This window comes from Trachypithecus francoisi, unplaced genomic scaffold (assembly GCF_009764315.1).
Source record: "Trachypithecus francoisi isolate TF-2019V2 unplaced genomic scaffold, Tfra_2.0 Lachesis_group19, whole genome shotgun sequence".
In the NCBI taxonomy this organism is placed as follows: Eukaryota; Metazoa; Chordata; class Mammalia; order Primates; family Cercopithecidae; genus Trachypithecus; species Trachypithecus francoisi.
In genome coordinates, this window is record NW_022681464.1 from 23,225,745 (window position 1) to 23,246,066 (window position 20,322).

A 20,322-nucleotide genomic window follows, 5' to 3' on the forward strand; every position below is an offset into this window, starting at 1 on the left:
CTGAGTAGCTGGGGTTACAGGCACATGCCACAACCCCCAGCTAATTTTTGTATTTTTAGTAGCGACGGTGATTCATCGTGTTGGCCAGGCTGATCTCGATCTCGAGCTGCTGACCTCAAGTGATCTGCCTACCTTGGCCTCCCAAAGTGCTGGGATTACAGGCATGAGAAACTACGCCGGACTCTATTCCTTCTTTTATTCATCATACCTTCATTTATACAACAAGCATTTATTGAGCACCTACTATGTAAGAAGTTCTTCTTGCTTTTAAGTATACTGAGAATTTTTTTCAGTGAGCATGTATTATCTTTATGATATGATCAAACAAATCTTAAAGTTACTTCCATCTTAGGAAAACTAAATAATAGGCACATGACTGACCATTCTCCAGTCACCACATTGCCAGACTCCATGTCTGAGGAAGAAGGGGAGCCCAAAGTCAGACTCTGGGAAGTAAGGCATTTTCAGCCACACCTGAGAGCCAAGAAAAGTTGTGTGAGAAAACCCTGGAGATGTTTCCTGTGTGAAATGGAGGAAATAAAACCCATCCTGCAGCACCGGAAAAGCTGCTCAAGCCCCTTTTCCTCTAGTCTTTCATCTGTTAAATGGGGATAATGATACTTTGTGTTTACCTACCTCAGAGAGGCATTATCAGGTCTATTTAAAGGCTCTTCCGATGAAAGCTGCTGTGTAATTACCAAGAACAGCTATGATAAAGAAACCTAAATACAACAGCAAATCAGCTGGAACAAACTCTCAAGAGAGTTTACTTTGCTGGAAAATTTTAAGAGAAGGGTAGCATCTCTCCTTGGGGGGGTTTGGGTACCATTCTGGCTGGAAGTTTAGGGAAGGCTAGCTGACTTTCAAAGCTTCCTTCTGGCCAGACCAATTACTCGGAATAGAGGGATCTACCTCTGTTTACTTCTTCCCCATGATCTGAGCAGTTTCCATCTGAAATTCCCCTTTCACATTTCTCCGGATCTGGACCCACAAACTCTTTTATCCCTCAAATGAAATTCCAGGAAGACATTTACCAATAGGAGAAAAAAAGAAAGGAAAGAAAGATTGTAATAAGTAATTGGGAATTCAATAGTTTTTATGAAGAGGACTGATGTAATTGATTATTAATATTTGGCTTTGCTAAAATTCATTTGACAAAATATGTAGTGTAGATTAGATGGGGATAGGAGCCCAGAAAGCAGGGCTACCACTTTACAACAGCTCAAGGGAGAACCAACACAGCTGAACCCAGCTGATGGCAGCTCGGCTGGAATGAAGAGAAAGATATAAGAAATACTACAGCCTTAGAAACTATACAATATAGCAAGAAAATGGAAGAGTCAGGGATACCTTGAAATTTTGTGACTTGGATATCGTAAGATTTGGTGACTACCCTAACAAAGGCAGCTGGCAGCGAAGAGAGTAAGTAGATTATATTTTATGAATGAGATCTGAGTCAATACCATTGTAGGAAGTCCAGTGGTTTTATATTCTTGTTAAACTTGCTTATGCAATCAACGTTCTGGCTATTTATATACAATGTAACATATGGTATCTGCAAGGCTTCTAAGCAATAACAACTCCAAAATTCCAAAGATGATTTTTCAAATGAGTACTTTGTAAAGTTAATAATTACACATAATAATAATAGCTATCATTTATCAATTTTGAACTATATGAATATTTTATTTCTATGTAACCCAGATTTCAGCTGGAGGCATAACAGATCTGGTAAAGAAATTGCTGTGAACCCCTATAATCCTATGGCCTGTGGAAAACCAAAACTATTTTGCTATGGTCTAAATGTTTGGGTCTGCCCCTTAAAAATTCATACCTTGAAACCCTTATCACCAGTAAGATAGTATTTGGATATGGGACCTTTGGGAGGTAATTAGTTCATGAGGGTGGGGCCCTCATGATGGAATTAGTGGCTTTGTAAGAAGAGAGAGGAGAGCACACACATGTGCACTTTCTCTCTTTCTCCTCTCTTTCTCTCTCTCATTGCCCCCCTCACCATGTGAGGACATAAACAGAAAGTGAGCCCTCACTAGGAACAGAATCTGCCAGCACTCTGATCTTGCACTTTTCAGCCTCCAAAACTGTGAGAAATAATTTTCTGTTATTCAAGCCACGCAGTCTATGGTATTTTTGTTACCGAAGCCTGAACTGACTCACACACCCATCCTCATGTCTGTGAGTCCCTGGAGCTTGTGTTTTCCTGGCCTTTTCTACCTCCCAAATCACTCCCATACATTGCTGCTGTACCACCAGATGTGCAACTGCCCATTTACTGCTTTTATGCAATACTAACCTATCAAGGGTTTAGTAAAGTCCACTGAAATTGGGAGGACATGGGAAAGAGTTGAAACTTCTTTCCATTTTCCACAGCCCCTTCCTATTGGATTATGTTGAAAGTATCAATGTTTTCCCCATTCAGTATGCAGAGACATTCATCTTTCAAGGTGTCAGCAGCAAAAAGGGCCTTTCATTCGCTGGAGGGACTGGCTCTACAAGGTGGTTTTGGTTACAAGCAGAAGGCATTTATTTTCCTATTACACCTAGATGACTTTATTTAACCCTTACAACATTCTTGTAAGAGGATACCATTATTCTCACTTTACAGATGAAGCAACTGAGGCTTAGAGTCAATCCAAGGAGATAAACATAAGAAAAGGTAGAAGATTTAGATCCAGGTCTGATGACTCTTAACTTGCAATTAACTTGGCTTCTGAAAGATGGGATAATGATTATCTACTCTGGATCACTTTGCTGCTTCAAAATTGCTTCTTGTTGTTGTTGTCGTCGTTTTCCTTTTTTCCTTTTAAACTTTTTTTTTCAATCAAATCTCCATGTTTCAAAAAATGGTCATACACTCCCAAAGACCCTATGCAGGGAATTATAGTAAAAATTCCAATGATTTAGTATCATTTCAGGAAGAATGAGTTAGCATAATTAAAATAACAAAACAATTGAAGTACAACTCTTTATTATCTTTAAGTAATAAAACTGGGATGGGGACATAGGCCACCTGCTTGTCAAACCTGCAAATTACATAAAGGAACAGATAATACTGATGATAATGATGAGGATGAGGAGGATAATGATGGTGTCAATAACTATGAAGATGATGATGGTGGTAATGATAATTAGCATTTATTTAGCACTGTTTTAAATGTTTTACATATATTATGTCTTTTAATTCTGAAAATTAAAGATGCCTGTGCATCTTGTTAGTGTTATCCCTATTTTATAAATAAGGTTAAAGAGGGGCAAAGAGGCCAGGCTCAGTGGCTCACCCCTGTAATCCTAGCACTTTGAGAGGCCGAGGCCGGGGGATCACTTGAGGTCAGGAGTCAGAGACCAGCCCGGTCAACATGGTGAAACCCTGTCTCTGCTTAAAAAAAATAAAATAAAAGCCGGGTGTGGTGGCTCACGCCTATAATCCCAGCACTTTAGGAGGCCGAGGCGGGTGGATCACCAGGTCAGGAGATGGAGACGGTGAAACCCCATCTCTGCTAAATATACAAAAACTTAGCCAGGTGTGGTGGCGGGCACCTGTAGTCCCAGCTACTCGGGAGGCTGAGGCAGGAGAATGGCCTGAAACTGGGAAGCAGAGCTTGCAGTGAACCAAGACTGCGCTACTGCAATCCTCCCTGGGTGACAGAGCGACACTCCATCTCAAATAAATAAATAAATAAATACATAATGCAAAAATTAGCCAGAAATTGCTTGAACCCGGGAGGCAGAGGTTGCAGTGAGCCGAGATCATGCCACTGCACTCCAGGAGACTGGGCAACAGAGCAAGATTCCATCTCAAAAAAATAAAAATAAAAGGGGCAAAAAGGCCAGCCTAAGTTCACTTAGAACAGCTGAAACCAGGCATCTCACCTTAGCTAAGAGGTCTGCACCCTTAACAACTAGGTTACTTTGCCTCAAAGACTGTGATGGCTTCCATAGATGTCCCCACTAGGCTCTGCCTCAAAGACTGTGATGGCTTCCATAGATATTCCCACTAGGTTGGAATTAAGTACCACAATGAACAGGGAATTTACTCCTGTTGTTCCCATTATTATCTCCAATCCTTAGAACACTACCTGGAACATAGTAGGAACTCAATTAATTGCTAACTGTAAACGAATTGAAGCAAAGTGTCTAAATCAGTAGAGGACAAAAAATGTTAAACAATAGTCATGCATAGCTGTTCAAAATATCTTAATTAGAAGAAATATAGGATAGGAAAAACTTGGCTTGAAAACACTTGTTTTTGTTAAAAAAAAAAAGATCGATATTGATAATCAGCTAGAAGCTGAACAGGGGCCCAACACTGCACTGTGACTGCTAAAAGACTACTGTGATTTTAGAAAGCCTTAAAAGAAAACTGGTATTTTAGTTTTCTTTAGTCCGTGGCCTGTTAGCAACTGGGCCATACAGCAGGAGGTGAGTGGTGGGCGAGCGAGTGAAGCTTCACTTATATTTACAGCTGCTCCCTATCACTTGCGTTACCACCTGAGCTCTGCCTCCTGTCAGATAAGTGGCAGCATCAGATTATCATATGAGTGCAAACCCTACTGTGAACTGCATATGTGAGGGAACTAGCTTGTGTGTTCCTTATGAGAATCTAATACCTGATGATGTGTCACTGTCTCCCATCACCCCCAGATGGGACTGTCTAGTTGCAGGAAAACAACCTCAGGGCTCCCACTGATTCTACATTATGGTGAGTTGTATAATTATTTTATTATATATTACAATGTAATAATAGAAATATAATAATAGAAATAAAGTGCACAATAAATGTACTGCATTTGAATCATCCTGAAACCATCCCCCTGGTCCATGGAAAAACTGTCTCCCATGAAACCAGACCCTGATACCAAAAAGGTTGAGGACCACTGCTCTAGGAAACCTAGGTAGGTTTTTCAGCTCAGCATAAGAGGAAAAAAAGTATCTAACACAACTGTCCAACAACTTTTAACAACAGAGTGTATTTGAAAATCTAAGATTCATTTCAAATTTCCAAATACATAAGAATAATTACTTATTTAAAAAACTATTAGAAGGATGTCTACATTATGTAGGGGACTAGACCAAGTCAATGGCTCCAAGTCTGGCTGTGTGTTAGCATCAACTGGAAGGCTGTGAAACAGCATTGATTTTTTAAGACTCATCCTATTGAATCATAATCTCTGAGAGATGAGAAGTGAAAATCTATACCTAGAATCCAAAATTTCTAATGCCCTCAGTTGATCCTGGTAACTTGCTAGGGTCTGGGAATCACTGAACTAGATTGCCTCAAAGTTCTCTTCAAACTCTATGAATTAATGATTCTTAGAACATTGCAGAATATCTTCTTTCATAAATGAGAATTATTTGTTACCTGTAAAATGAATTTTGCCTAAATGTGCATTGGTGATTATAAAGTGCCAACATATCTGCTGATTTCTTAAATAGGTTAAACGTTTTTTTGCAATCTAGTTCATGAAAACTTTTCTCATGTATCATGGAAAGGAAAACTTTATCTGGCCTGTTTCCCAATTATTGAAGTTCCAAATCACTGAAATATAAATAAATGAGATTTTACAGTACTTAGAACACCAGTATGATGAAAAATGTGTTTACACCAGGAGGTGTAGGTCATCCTTCAATCATTCATCCCGGGAACCAAAGTATGTATGCACGCCAGCACTCACGCATACAGACGCACACACACGCCCAAATGTGACACATGGTAAATGTTGGGCAGTTACTGAGATGGAACAAAGGAGACCTTCAGATTCCATCGCCTTTGCAACCTTACATTTTTCTATGCAAGAATCAAGGAACTCAAATCAAAGACATTCAAATACTATCAACCACGATATACTCAACGTTTTGTTTACATTTCTATTATTCCTTGTCTTTCAATACATACTTTGGTCTGGGTTGGGCAAAATGGGTAAAATGAAGAGTGAAAGGAGTATTTTAAAATAATAAAAGGTATGAAGAGAACATATTAATTTTGGCTAAATTGGTTCCCTATGTATAGAGCTTCTGAAAAGTATAATATGTTGCCATGAGAAGAAACTCTAGTGATTGCAATGAGGCTACATTTATAAATTTTGACTAATCTAAAATTAAACCTGTAAAGCTCTGCTGGAATTATTTAAAAAAGAATAATTAAAACCCCCTTCAGCACAGTTAGTTCAGCTTCTCTTCATTTTACTTTTCTAGTTCACAGGTATCTTTTTTTCTGGTGTTTTCAAATTGAAGTTCACACACATCAAATAAATAGTATGATAATCAGAAGTTCAGTACTCAATACGCATTCATTATTAACTGTCGTTATTGTCATTGTCACTATTATAATTGCACATTGTAAAAAGAATGGAAGCTTTTCCACAGGAATTATTCACGTGTATTGCTTTCTAGGAGTAATTGAATAGTTGACATTGCATTTTATATCAAAGTAAAATATGTCATGGTTATTCTCATTTGTATTATTCTTAAGCAATAAGAAATGTAAAGTAATCTCTATTAGGTTTCTTCATTTGGATTCAGAAATCTTCATAGTTTTCTGTAATGTCCAAATGTGTACTTTCTTATAACAGCTATGGGAACTTTCTCTCCTCTCTGTAAAATGGAGAGTTATATCTACCACGTTGAGCTGTTTTGAGAGTCAATGGAGAAAATAGTGAGAAAACCACTCAAATGTGTTTTGTTACTTGATGTGTTCTTTCCTCTTTATGATCCAACTTCTTACATGTTTTATCTTATTTTGGGTTTCGATTTGGTTCATCTTCACAAAGTAGAGCTTCAAGTTTTATTTAGAATTAAATAATATTGAGACTGGCTTGGAAAATTGAATAACACAAGATTTAGAGAAAAAATACTCTAAGTAAAATGTCATGACAAATTGAATGAATGATGATGTAAATATAACAATGCAAAAGATTTGGAAGGCATCTTGATTCACTAAGAAAGCCATACATAATGGCTTCAAAGCACTGCCCCTTTGTAGAAAACACACAGCCATTGAGGGTAAGTAGGATTTCCTTTTCCTCTACGTAATTCTTTATTACAGTCTCTGCAGAGGCCTGAGTAGCTTAGAAATTTACCTTAGTTATGTGGAATCTTTCTTTGCTGCTATGCTAACTAGTCTTTGAATCATGTCACTGTTGGCAGGGGTGGAGGGTGTTACCATTTGCCCACTGTTCACTGGCTTTTGTATTTGTAGTCAGTCCAGTTCTTAGAGGACAGATGGCAATGGCTGGCAATTTGGGCAGAGAGAACAAAGACATTAGATCCTCTCCTTAGCAGCAGAGATGGTCCATCTAAATCAGGGTGGAGAATCACCAGTGTAACTTGTCCAGAGAAGTTCCTCTTATCAATGAATGAAATGACCTTACAAATATGTGTGAGTCATGCATTCATCTCCCTTTGCCATCCATTAAACACATTTTTTTTTGAGATGGAGTTTTGTTCTTGTTGCCCAGGTTGGAGTGCAGTGGCATGATCTCGGCTCATTGCAACCTCTGCCTCCTGAGTTCAAGTGATTCTCCTGCCTCAGCCTCCCAAGTAGCTGGGATTACAAGCATGTGCCACCACACCCAGCTAATTTTTTTTTCTTTTTTTTTTTTTTTTTTTTTTTGACATGGAGTTTCACTCTTTTTGTCCAGGCTGGAGAGCAATGACACAATCTCAGCCCACTGCAACCTCTGCCTTCTGGGTTCAAGAGATTCTCTTGTCTCAGCCTCCCAAGTAGCTGGGATTACAGGCGCCCACCACTGCACCTGGCTAATTTTTTGTATTTTTAGTAGAGACGGGGTTTCACTATTTTGGTCAGGCTGGTCTCGAACTCCTGACCTCAGGTGATCCACCAGCTTTGGCCTCCCAAAGTGCTGGGATTACAGACATGCGCCACCATGCTGGGCCCCATTAAACACATGTTTTAAGCACTTAATTTATTTATATACGAAAACATATTTAATTATGTTGCTTTTGTCACAACCACCACTTCAGTGAGTTCTTTCCTCTGTGTCTATCCTGTTGATATTGATCTGCCCCCAACTGCAGTCTAGTGGCATGTGGACAAATGATGTTAGGACAGCCACAGAATCATGACTTCCAGTTGAACAGGTCTGTCTACACATGGTCATTTGCAGCAACCTAAAAAGAGTATTTGTTTTCATCTTGACTTCTCTTACACACAGAGTGGTTGATTATTTGGACTAAAGACTACAGTAAGAAAAAAATATTCATATATCAGCTCTGTGGCGATGCATTTAGGAGATTATATAGCATGTGAATTATGCATGTATGTTTTCTAAATGAAAGAGAGGTACTGACTGCACTGATTTTTCTTAACCCCTCTTGCAAAAACACCCCGATCACTGAAATCCTCCAAGTATGGGGGCTCTTTGCTGTTGTATTCTATTTGCCAACTACTAGTCTATAAGGCATATGGATACAGTTCGAAGGTACTTCAAATTCAGTTTTGGTTTGTTTGTTTTCCTTGTGGCTCAACTATATCCACAGAGTGGCAGAATTAACACTGCAAGCTGCCATCACTCTGTAAGTACAGCTCCCTCTATCGATGAGAATCTAATATGGGCAATTCTCCAGAAGGTATTTTTCCCACTGAGGCATAATAATGCATTCAATGGCACCAGAGTTTCATCAAAGGAATTCTCTTGTTCCCTTCCTTCACAGGGAGATGTCCTTAACTGTGTTAAGTTAACTCTCCGAATGTTAGGTTCTTAACCAACAAACAATGCTTCTCCACAAGGGCATACTTCGCCAAGCATTCTTGAATCAGAACGAGCTGAATATGTAATCATAGATTCAGAGCCACTCCGTGGCTTGTGATCATCACTAAGAGGAACCCTTTTGTATTTATTGACTTTTTTCCTTCAATCATTGTTGTTCCGTTTCTTCCACCACCACCTTGAGCCTTTCAGGTACATGAAAAGTTCAATTATATGTAAAGCGACTGTTAAATCAGCAGGCCCTTTGTGGGGGTCTGGGCCTCCTCTGCCTACTTCAAGCACAAGTGTGCGCAATCCATTACTGTTCCTGAGGACTGTACATCCATCAGGTCGAGTGTGCCGGCCAGGGTGCATCTTACAGCTTTTACTGCATATGAGACATTGCAGGCCTTTCTCAGGAACTGCCAGGCGGACTGGGAATCACGGTCACGGTTAATAGCAGCGAATTGCCAGCTCTTGATGGGTGGGTAGTCACTCCTTTCAGTGGTTGCCCCCTGGGGGAGAAGGTAGAAAAACAGAGGGAGGGAATTAGAGTGACTTTGCACAGTTGAGCAGGTTCATGCCGCTGGATCAGTGGCAAGCATTGGCAGGGCTCCACTCTAGGGAGGCTCACAACAACATCACAGTCTCATTTTTACCAATTGGTGCTGCTATATCGCCAGTGGTGCACAGGGGGAGAGCAGAGGGGAGGGTGAGCTGGGAGTGGGGGAAGGGGAAGAAGGCAGAAGTCTAAGCTAAATTAAACAAACAAAAAAATTCATGTGCAAACTGGTTAACCCACCCCAGTTAGCCCTGTGCTACTAATTGTACCAAACTGGTATTTGAAGTTCCCTGGGTGATTAAAGAGTTGGCTCACAAACTCCCGGCATAACCTTAATTTTTTCAAGGTTCTTTGAGTGGAGAATGGCTTATAATAATGATTTTGACTAATACGATTTTTGACATGCAACTTTAATGCTTAACCTTAGTACAACTCCAGAGCATTTCATGTGTACTCAGCTGTAAAGAGTGATGATTTAAAGGGATAATATAAGAAAAAGGTCGTTCTAGAATGAACCTCTAACAAATTGCATAAAGGGAGCTTATTATTCTATGAGTATGGGGATGTGCAGCTCTTCTGATCATTTTTCTGCTTGGTTCAAAAAAATTGTTGAGACATGAATGGGGGAAGAAACAGGAAAAAATGAAATAGATATCTGCAAGCAAAGAACATTCTTTGATGGTTATGATTTCGTTGCCACTAAAAAGACTCTACAATAATGTGGTTATTCATCTCCTCTTTTGTTTTGGGTGAAGAATTCGCTCTAACAAGAAAATGCTGTTATTGGTTGGAGGGCTGCCTCCTGGACCGGACCGGCTCCCCAGCAATTTGGTTCAGTATTACGACGATGAAAAGAAGACGTGGAAAATACTCACAAGTGAGTGCGTTATTTATTTATTCACTCACCTATTTATTTCAGGTTAGAGCTGTCTTGATGAATTTGAAAACATGGTTAATCAAATTAGACATTTTATTGATTTGTTCCCCTTTGGAGGTTTGTTTATGTATCACGGGGGATTTAGAGTAAAAGACTAAATTAACATTGCAGAGGTGGCCAATTTGGTAGTCGAGTAGGCCTAGCCTAAAATCACTGTACTGGTTTTTGTTTCTGTATGTGCTGCAATGGAGGGTGTGGGGGAGGAGCAAAGATCTTCCCCCCAAAATTCTTCTGTTCTTTTTGTTGTTGTTCATTGAAAAGCAAAAGGTTGGTTTGTGGCACTTACTAGTAAATTTTCTCACATCAAAATGGTTGTTTAGTTCCTTGTCTCTGTAACTAACATTCATTTTGCTTTTCAGGCATTTTTGCTCATTAATATTTAGTCTGTGGAACTGGGTCTTTAGAGAAACATCTTCTTATACTGCTGCACAGTTTGAATGGAGAGATATATTTGTGGCCTATTCCAGCTGCAGGAAATTGTGCTTGCAAACTTCTACCCGGGATTCTTCTCCTCCCCTTCTTAAAGGGCAATTGTGTTTTACAGCAAACCTCTCGCCTTGGGCACTGAGATTTGGAACTTATTGTTATATTGGTTATGATTCCCAATCGGACTCACTCATGGAATCAAAAATCATCGTTTCTTGAGTGCAGCAGGCTGTGTGCACCAGTCCCCTCGTGGGCACAGTGGCTGCACTGGTCAATAAAACTAAATTTTAACTGTCAAAATTGCCTAGAGCTGTATAGATAAAATAATAAATGAGCAATTTTAATCCATAAATCAAAGCCATACATTTAAAACCAACAAAAGTGAATGTTAGATTTTTTTATTGCATGTGTCTTAAACAGTTATATATTTTATCATGTTTATTTTTCAAAAATCATTTCCTTTCTTCTTCCTGAAAGCCCTTTAAAATAATAGAAACTGGACAACAGTTTACCCATAAAAGCAGAAGAGGAACAGAGACATGTGTGGTGGTGCTTGAAATAATACATTTTGGAGCTGGCGTCCCCCAGCGAAACCTGCAGTAGCATTGTCCAGGAACTGCAACAAGAAAGCTCCCTGGACACCAATGCGCTACGGCTGTAGTAAAGAAGTAGTGGAATAGTAGCAGCGAGATTAAGGAGAAGAAAGAAAAAAAATAAGTTAGTGATGTCTTAAAATGATTTTTACTTCTCTTTTGGACAAAACTACCATTAATAGTGGTTTAAACATCTGAGTGAGTTGCCAAGCTAAAATTTTAAACGTTCATCAGAAACAAAAGCTAAAGCAAAACCAAGGAATTTATTTTTTAATACTTGACCAATAGCGAGAGCCTGCATAGAAAGAAACATGGAGACTAGGAGGAGAGAGAGAAAAGAGGAAGGACAAAAGAGTCTCAGAGAGAGATGACAGAGCGATAATACACCCGACCAGTAAATAATATTCATTCATAAATCCATTTGTTTTCCCAAATACACCAAGCTAGGTCCAATTTGTTACTTGTTTGACATCCTTCAGTAAAGACAACAAGATTAATTAAAGCATTGTGAACAATACCTTAGAAAAGTCTTATGTAGATTTTAAACCTTGCTCAAAGATAGGTTGATTGTTAAACATTGCCCATACTGGAGCATTTTCGAGCATGAAAGGGGAATCTATTAATTACGCTAGGACAACAGGTATAGACTGGAACATATGGTCACCTTACTTCAAGTTTTCACATTGCCTGAATTAACTCTCTGCTTGGAGGGATGTAGGAAGAAAACACGAACTTTGAATCAGACAGACATTGTTGCAAACCCAGATCTAGGACCTTGAGAAAATCATATAAATATTGGGAGTCATGGTTTCTTCACTTTGTGCAAGTCATTGTAGTATTTTTTAAATAAAAATGGTGTTTTTGAATCATCTAGCACATAGAATGCACTCAAAAAATTGCAGGTACTACTGCTATTATTGTAACATCACTATCAACATTAGCATAAGGACTGTACCTTTATACCTAGAGGTATCAGTGAATCCCTGCAAGCTCTCCATGTAGACAAGTAACACAGCAACAGACATACCGCTTCAACCCACTGTCCCGGAGTAGGGAGCATATTCTCCATAGTTTTCATATGTTAGATTTAATAATGTATAGACTAAGAAGTAAAGAGAAAAAGGTATCTGTTGACTCTATTTATTAGATTTGAAATTGAAGGAAATAAATTATGTGTGTGTATGTGTGTGTGTGTGTGTGTGAAGTTCTAATAATGGGAACATATTTAAAGATCTTGAACTCTTTTTCTATACTCAGACATATTTATGGCTTTGAAATAAATGTTTACTTAACAATGTTCATTTCACTGGGACTTGTATTTAAAAATATATAGTTTATTATTACCTGCTAGGCTATGACTATATGGCCCCAAGTGAAGGCATATTTTTTACATTTGTTAAAGAAATGTAGACAGTTTACCTAGATAATTTCTGCTTGCTTTTTTTTAATTAAGATATCTTATTCTGCAAAACTGAAAAAGGTAACTGACAGATTGCTATGCTTTGGGCCATGTAATAATAAATGAAGAAAACTTTCTCATCAGAATCCCAGATTCTTCCCAAATCTAATAAAACCGAAGGGTTTGGAGAACTTTCCACTGCCATCCTTTTGCCCCAGAAGAAATACTAAACTAATTTGTTAGGGAATTGAAGATGACATTTAAAGGTAGGAGACAGTCCCCTGGTTTGGGGTCTACTTATTTATTGGATGACTTTCTCCATGCAAACTAACAAATTAACTAGCAGATACCTAAAACATGAGGGTGGCTGGAGTTTCTGAATCTCAGCACTTTGCCCACTTACGTTGAGCAAACATTTCTCAGTGTGCCACACAGACATGCTCCTCTTAGAAACAGGCCAGCCCACAGGCAGGTGCACATATACTCACTCATGGGAGCCGCCACTCCATTTACACACCTTATATCACAGAAGAATTAAGAGGAAGGCTAGTTTTCTTTAGATCTCATCCTGTTATGTTATTTCTATTTCGGAAATATGGTGTAAGGGGTACACTTAAGTAATAGTGAGTTGAATGGAGTGGAGGGGAATAGGAGTGAAAAAGTGGATCTATGTAACACAAGGAAAACAACATTTAAATAGCCAGCCAATCAGTTGTTCCTTTCCCAAACAGTAAAGGAAACAATTATTCTCACCGAAAAGATTGTTTTGGTAACATGCTGGCACAGACTGCATGTTTATCTTCCTTTTTGGAAAAATCGTTTCATATGTCATCATAAAAACTGATTATAAAAAAAGCTTCTATCAGAAAAGTATGGAGAAATAACATGTAAAAATGATGCAACGTCTTTTTGTAAATGTGAAGTGTTAAGTAATAACATTATAAGTTTGGCATTGTTGGTCTCTCGCCTGTTAATAATAAAAGGGAAGTAGAGATGCACTTTTGTTCATCTTTATTTCTCAGCACTGCTTTTCTTGCATCTCTCACTCCTGCACGCAGTCTCCCGTTTCATCTTAACTTATTAGAAAGCAGTACAGGAGACATGAATACTAAAACGGCCAATGCAAAAATCATGCCTCTTGCACTTTGCAGGCCCTAAATCCTCTGTGCAAAGATTAAACAGAACAATTTCTGGGGCTACCGTGTACTTTGGATAACAGATTTCTTATATATCAAAGTTTTTATGAAGTCCACATGTGGAGACCCTTTTTATTTCTCCCCATAGGGCAGCATTGGAGAGCTCTCCATTCCATTTTTATTCCCTGTGGACCAATTTCTTTACTAATGGGCAAGGTATTTTCCAGGAACTGGCATCCTTTTCCCAATGTTTCAAATAAGAGATTCTATTTATTAGTTGTTTCTTTGTTGCCTTTTGTGACCAATAACAGAAAAAAAGGGACTTTAAAATACAGATTTATCCTTCCATGTACCAATGATGATTTCTTTTTAATAACATTAGATTGAAAATTATGGAGCTAAGTAGAAAGACGTGTTCCTTCTCTTGATAACTCTAAGTTCTCTTTGTTAAACGTAGAGGAAATGCCTTTTGTTTCTCTCCCCTTCTGTTGATTTACAACTCTTTTCTCTTCTTTGTAGTGGAAGGATTTGGGAATTCTCTATTGCTCAGTCGTGAACACCCAAAGGAAACTGTTGGGTGGTGGTTTCCTAGGTTGTCTCCTCTGGCCCACGAACGACATTTAACTTGATCCCATCCAAACAGGAGGGGTCCTGGGTCTGGTTGTTATTTATTTCTTTAAGAGGAGTCACAAAGATCAGAAAACTCGTGGATTCGTCACACTTTTGAAAAAATATGCTTTCTATAAATGGTGATGGAATAGTCATAAGCAAACAAAGCTTGTATGAGACATTGAACTTCAGTTCTTTTTTTTTTTTTGAGACGGAGTCTCGCTCTGTCGCCCAGGCTGGAGTGCAGTGGCCGGATCTCAGCTCACTGCAAGCTCCGCCTCCCGGGTTTACGCCATTCTCCTGCCTCAGCTTCCCGAGTAGCTGGGACTACAGGCGCCCGCCACCTCGCCTGGCTAGATTTTTGTATTTTTTTAGTAGAGACGGGGTTTCACCGTGTTCGCCAGGATGGTCTCGATCTCCTGACCTCGTGATCCGCCCGTCTCGGCCTCCCAAAGTGCTGGGATTACAGGCTTGAGCCACCGTGCCCGGCCTGAACTTCACTTCTAAATGATAAATATAGGTTTGATCATATTCAGTAGCCAAGCAATGCAGAATGGTTTAGTTGTTGCTTATTCAGGGAATAATTAATATACCTGCATGCTGATACATTCAAATGGACTTCTTTCCTTGGCCCTTCTGTTTCTTGATTTCAGTTCATTTCTCTTCCCTAAGGATATAAAGGGAGGAAAGTAAAATTAGTCTAAACCTAATAATCATTTATCATTATTTGTTTTGAAGAAAATAAAATGTAAGTTAAATTAAGGGCTTTGTAACTGTGCGTTTCCTTTATTCATATTATCTTTATTACCAAGAACTAAAACCCACAAACCATTTAATTTAATGTTATTTCTAGACAGGTAGGTAGAGTTCATAGTTAGTGCATTTCTCATTGCAGGAGAACTGCAGAAAATGACTCTGAAAATGCCTAGGAAGAATTTAGACTTATTTATAGACCTCATTCCTTTCTACAATAAGCAATTATTGAATACCCACTCTGTGTTGGATGGTAGGATAGAACATGCACAAGATAATCTCTCCTCTTAATAACCTAAGGAAGTAATTATAATACAGGGTGCTAAGAGATACATAGAGAAATTCTAGGGTGCGATGGGAACACGAAAAGGAGCCCCTGATGTAGACATGAGTGGTTAGGAAAGCTTTCTTAAAAGTAACCATCTGTAACTCTGAAAAAATGGGTAGGAAGTACCTAGGCAAAGGGTAGATGGGGCAGTATTTTAGTTAAGACCACCCAGTATTGAGAATGCCAAAAGGCAAGAGAGAATATAGTGCCTTTTGGCAACTGAAATAAATTTGTGTCTCTATAGGAAAGTCTGAAGTTGGACTAGTAAGTGATGGGGCTGCAGAATTAACCAAGAACCTTATCACATGGAGACTATTTCAAGGAATTATCAAGACAGATTCAATAATTAAGAATTGCAAGTAGGGATACCCCTCTAATTTTTGTTTTCAGTGTTACTGAAAACACAGTGATATAAATATTACATACAGTATCATAGCAGTTGTTCTCTCTTAGCTTGGAATTTTTTGTTTCAGTTCATGGAGCAATCATTTCCATGGCTTTGGACAAAGAAGGAGAGACAATTGTGTTTGGACTTTTTAAATATGTTAGCATCTAATTTTACCTTCAATGAGCTCAATTCTAATTTGAGATACATGGCTGCACATTGCTATATATCTTGAATTATGTGCTACTGTGTATTCATGCACCAGTGCATTAGTGGATTTCTCATAGATTTTTAAGAAAATATGTGTGGTGGTCACTCCAAATACTGTATTTCAAGGAAGCTGGGTACCTAGAAAAACTGGTTGACCTTCTTTGGCCATCTCTCATTTATTTCTGGCTTACACCTCTCTTGAATATAGCAATTGTTTTTTCTACAGAGAACAGCATGTGTACAAATAATTCTGATACCTTCTTTAGACACAAGCTGTGGTATGTGCTACTGAATCCGAAATTAAGGAGGTATGAGTCACGCAGGCTGTTTAAATTTGCTGTGTGTCATTCCTGGGCAAATTACAGACTAAGTCTGGCAAACCATTGAATGTGAGTACTGAAAGATTAAATGATCTCCATGCCCAACCCTCTCATTTTACACACTCATTTCATTCATTTAACAAATATAATTGGTATCTCCTATGTAACAGAGATTGTGCTAAGCACAGAGGATACCACGCCGAGCCAAAACAAGTATCACCATGTTAATAGTTTAGAGAGGGAAACCAGCATTAATAAATAATCCCAGGTAGCAATATATAATAAGAAAATGTGATAGTGCTCTGAGAGAAGGGTATAAAATCTATAAGATCTGGCAATGGAGAGTCCTGATCTAATCAAGGAGTCATGGAGAATATTACTAAAGAAATGGCATTTGCACTGACAACTACAGGATGAGAAGGAGTTAGGCAGTGTGCAGGTGAAGATGTGACATAAGATTGCTCCAGGTTAGTTAACAGTAAAGGCAAAGATGCTGCAAAAAGAAGGTGCACGGCTGAACTCAAAGAGTGAGGGGGAAACAGATAGGAGATGTAGCTAAAGACACCAGCAGAGACCAGGTCGTACAGGAACTTCAGTGGTGGGCTCACAATTTTTTCATTTTGGCTTTTACTTTAAGTTATGCAAAGAGAGGAGGTGCTGTATACCTAGAGTCACACAGTGATTTAGTGGAAGGGTAAGGAACAGAACACTGGTATCTGTGTTTCCATCCAACTGTGCTGCTCCAGATCCCACACCAATTCATCTCACCAAAAAGTGCCATTAGTAAAGAAGTCCAAACAGATGAATGGAATTTAATCTGTGCTCACCCATTTCATCCATGAAAATCTAAATGGATCCAATGTATTTGATGTAGTACGATGTTCATAGACTAGAGTAGAATAGGCTAAGTGAAATAACAACCTTACTCTTAGAGGTCAATAATATAATCTTGGTTTATGGACTAAACTGCAAATTACCATGTTTAAGTGACAAAATTTGCATTTAAGATTATGGACAGACCACAATTCAATGCAACTTCTTGACATTTTAACTGTGTCTTGGAAGCAACATAGTGTCAAAAATGAAACAGCATGTGCACACACACACACACACAGTAACATCTTTAGAGACAGATAGACCTGAATTGAAATACACACAAGATATGTGTTGACTCTGTGACTTTGGGAAACTGCTTACTCTCTGATCTTTTAATCTCATCTGCAAATTAAGGATAATTGTACTCACCTGACAGAGTTATTGTGAGAATTAAATCAGACAATATAAATAGATGTCCAGGCTCAAGATCTGGAATTGAGTTGTTCCTCGATACATTTTTATTGTATTTTTGCTAACTTTGCATTATTTTTTAACAAAATAAAACCAAAATATTGAATCTTATCTTCTGCTCATCTAAAGTTTGAGAAAGAAGACACAGTTTGATTCAGAATGAAATCTCTACGTCTAGCATGAAGTTTATGTGTATGAGTCAGGATGGGCTAGATTATGCTGCAGTAATAAACAACTCCAAAAGTCTCAGGAGCTTAAACTGACAAAAGAAAATGATTTCTTGCTTATTCTACATGTCCAACACAGGTCGATAGAGAGCATCTGCTCTGCAGAGTCATTCAGGGATCCAGGCATATGGGGGCTCCATCTTGACATTCATTTCCACCATGGATGCAGCAGGGAGAAGAAAGAGCTGCAGGGTCTTGCACTGGTGATTAAAAGTGACATATATTATTTCTTCTCAGTCACAGGACTACACCCCATTTCAGGAAAGCAGGAAAGTGCAAGCTCATCAGGGTTCAGAAGGAGGAAAACCAGAGAGTTTTCAAACAACGCAATGTGATTATCATAATTATATTACTAAACATCAAATATTCAGTGTACTCTTCTGCTGTGCTCAAAGCACTCTCACCTCTCCTCCAAGGGGACATTACCCCAAATCATCAAGCTCATTGTGGAGGATCTCTGGGTGAGAAGAATAGTCATCCCAACATCAAGCTGATTTGAGACTCCTTTTGACCCGGAATGAATAAACTAAAGAGACTAATTATCTAGTCCCTCACACATAATGCACCATGATGGAATAGGGACAGGATCACCCCAGTCAACATGTTCATTTGGAAAGACCGTAGCCATTTGGCAATTCTACCAAATAGACATTTTGAAGGGCACCTGTCCAAGAGGTGGGTTGTGTACCTTGATTAGGGTCCTGCCCAATTCTGTTCATTATTTTTTGTTGTTCTCCCATGGTCCCTGCTTCTCCCCATGGGAGATCCTTCTTTTCCTGTTATCTTCATTGGCCATGTCTGAAGTGACCCTGATGAATATGCTCCTCCTGGGAATGGAAGAATTTGCTAAGTACATTCCATGTCTGTAAACACTTAGAGGACCACAGTGGTTTTAGGCATCAACTTGTCAACAGCTTCTTTTACTCAAGGCTGGCAGTTCTTTCGGCAATTAACTCTCAAGAAAACTTAGCTGTTTTCTTATGTCTCCAGCTACTCCAAGGTCGGTGACCATGCTACATTTCTTTTCTGGTAAACTTCTCAGATTGCTTTTTCCTTTGTTTTCTTGTCTCTCTCTCTCTCTCTCTCTCTCTCTCTCTCATCTTTCTCTCTCTTTCTCTTTCTCTGTCTCTCACACACACACCACCACCATTTAATACTCTTTATGTTTCTGTATCTGTAAGACTTTAGTGGGAGAGTTTCCTTTTAACTCTTTTCTCTGAATTTTTAGAATTTACTGGTGGTTGTCTCAGCCTTAATTGAAACTTTCTTCTAAGACATCCCAACTCAGTGAAAGTCACATTCTTAATTTTTTCTCTCTCACTAAGCTGAGTTTTAACTTACCTTACCCGATGAAACTGAAAAACATCCATCTTCCAAGGCTACACACCTTAGATTTCTGGACTCTGTTTCCTTTCAATACTGCTCATAAATGGGCCAGCTTTTTCTGAGATCATCTCTTTTTTTGTAAATCTTGCCAAGTCCATCCAACAGCATCCAACACATACAATCAACATTCTGTTTTCAACCTCTTCCCTTGGAAGTAGAAGTTCATTAAATAACTGATTAGCCTTCCAAGTAAGAGCAAATAACAGTTGTACCCAGTGATGTTTCTCACCGTGATATCCATTTCTATCTTTCCACTCTTCCATCTCAGTCTTCTTATCAGCCACTGGACCTTCCTTTTAACAGCACCTGTATCAGTCAGGTTAGGCGGTGACAGCAATCCCCACATCTTAGTGGTTTATGTAAGTAAATAGTTATTTCTTTTCATGTCACATGTCTATTGCAGGTTAACTGGGAGCCTGTTCCACATCTTCTCATTCTAGTCCTCAGGTTGATAGACTCCACTATTTGACATATGACCATTTTCATGGCAGAGAAGAGGAAATGTCACACTGACTCTTGAAATTTCTGCCCTGAATAACATGGTGTATCAGCAAAAATAAATTGCTCAGCCACATCTAATTTCAAAGTAGCTAGAAAAGTGCAATCCTTCCAAGGTCTCAGAAGGTGGATAATCAAAATATTTACTAGCTCCTAATGTTTATAACAGTGCACCTTTATGTTCCCAAATATTTGTTTCACTCTTCTTGTCGCATGCAAAATATTCTCACTTCTCCCACAAGGGGAAGTTATTAGTCAGAATACAATTGTTCCATGCATCTTTCTATCACTTTCTACATAGGACTTTATTGTCGGGAATGATGTTCATTACCAGGATGTAAAACAATTTCTTTTTTCTTTTTATTTTTTTGAAATGGAGTCTTGCTCTGTCTCTCAGGCAGGAATGCAGTGGCACAATCTCAACTCACTGCAACCTCCACCTCCTGGGTTCAAGCAATTCTCCTGCCTCAGCCTCCCCAGTAGCTGGGACTACAGGCGTGTGCCACCACACCCGGCTAATCTTTGTATTTTTAGTGGAGACGG

At 38.8% G+C, this 20,322-nt stretch overlaps 1 protein-coding gene across 1 annotated transcript in view; it reads left to right on the forward strand.

Moving 5' to 3' along the window:
- The window catches only part of KLHL14 (kelch like family member 14), a 101,074-nt gene that overhangs the window by 19,356 nt on the left and 61,396 nt on the right, over positions 1-20,322 (forward strand). Inside the window, exon 3 of the mRNA XM_033178034.1 lies at positions 10,041-10,162. Within this exon, the coding sequence (XP_033033925.1) occupies positions 10,041-10,162 (122 nt within the window). The remainder of the gene's footprint in view (positions 1-10,040; positions 10,163-20,322) is intronic.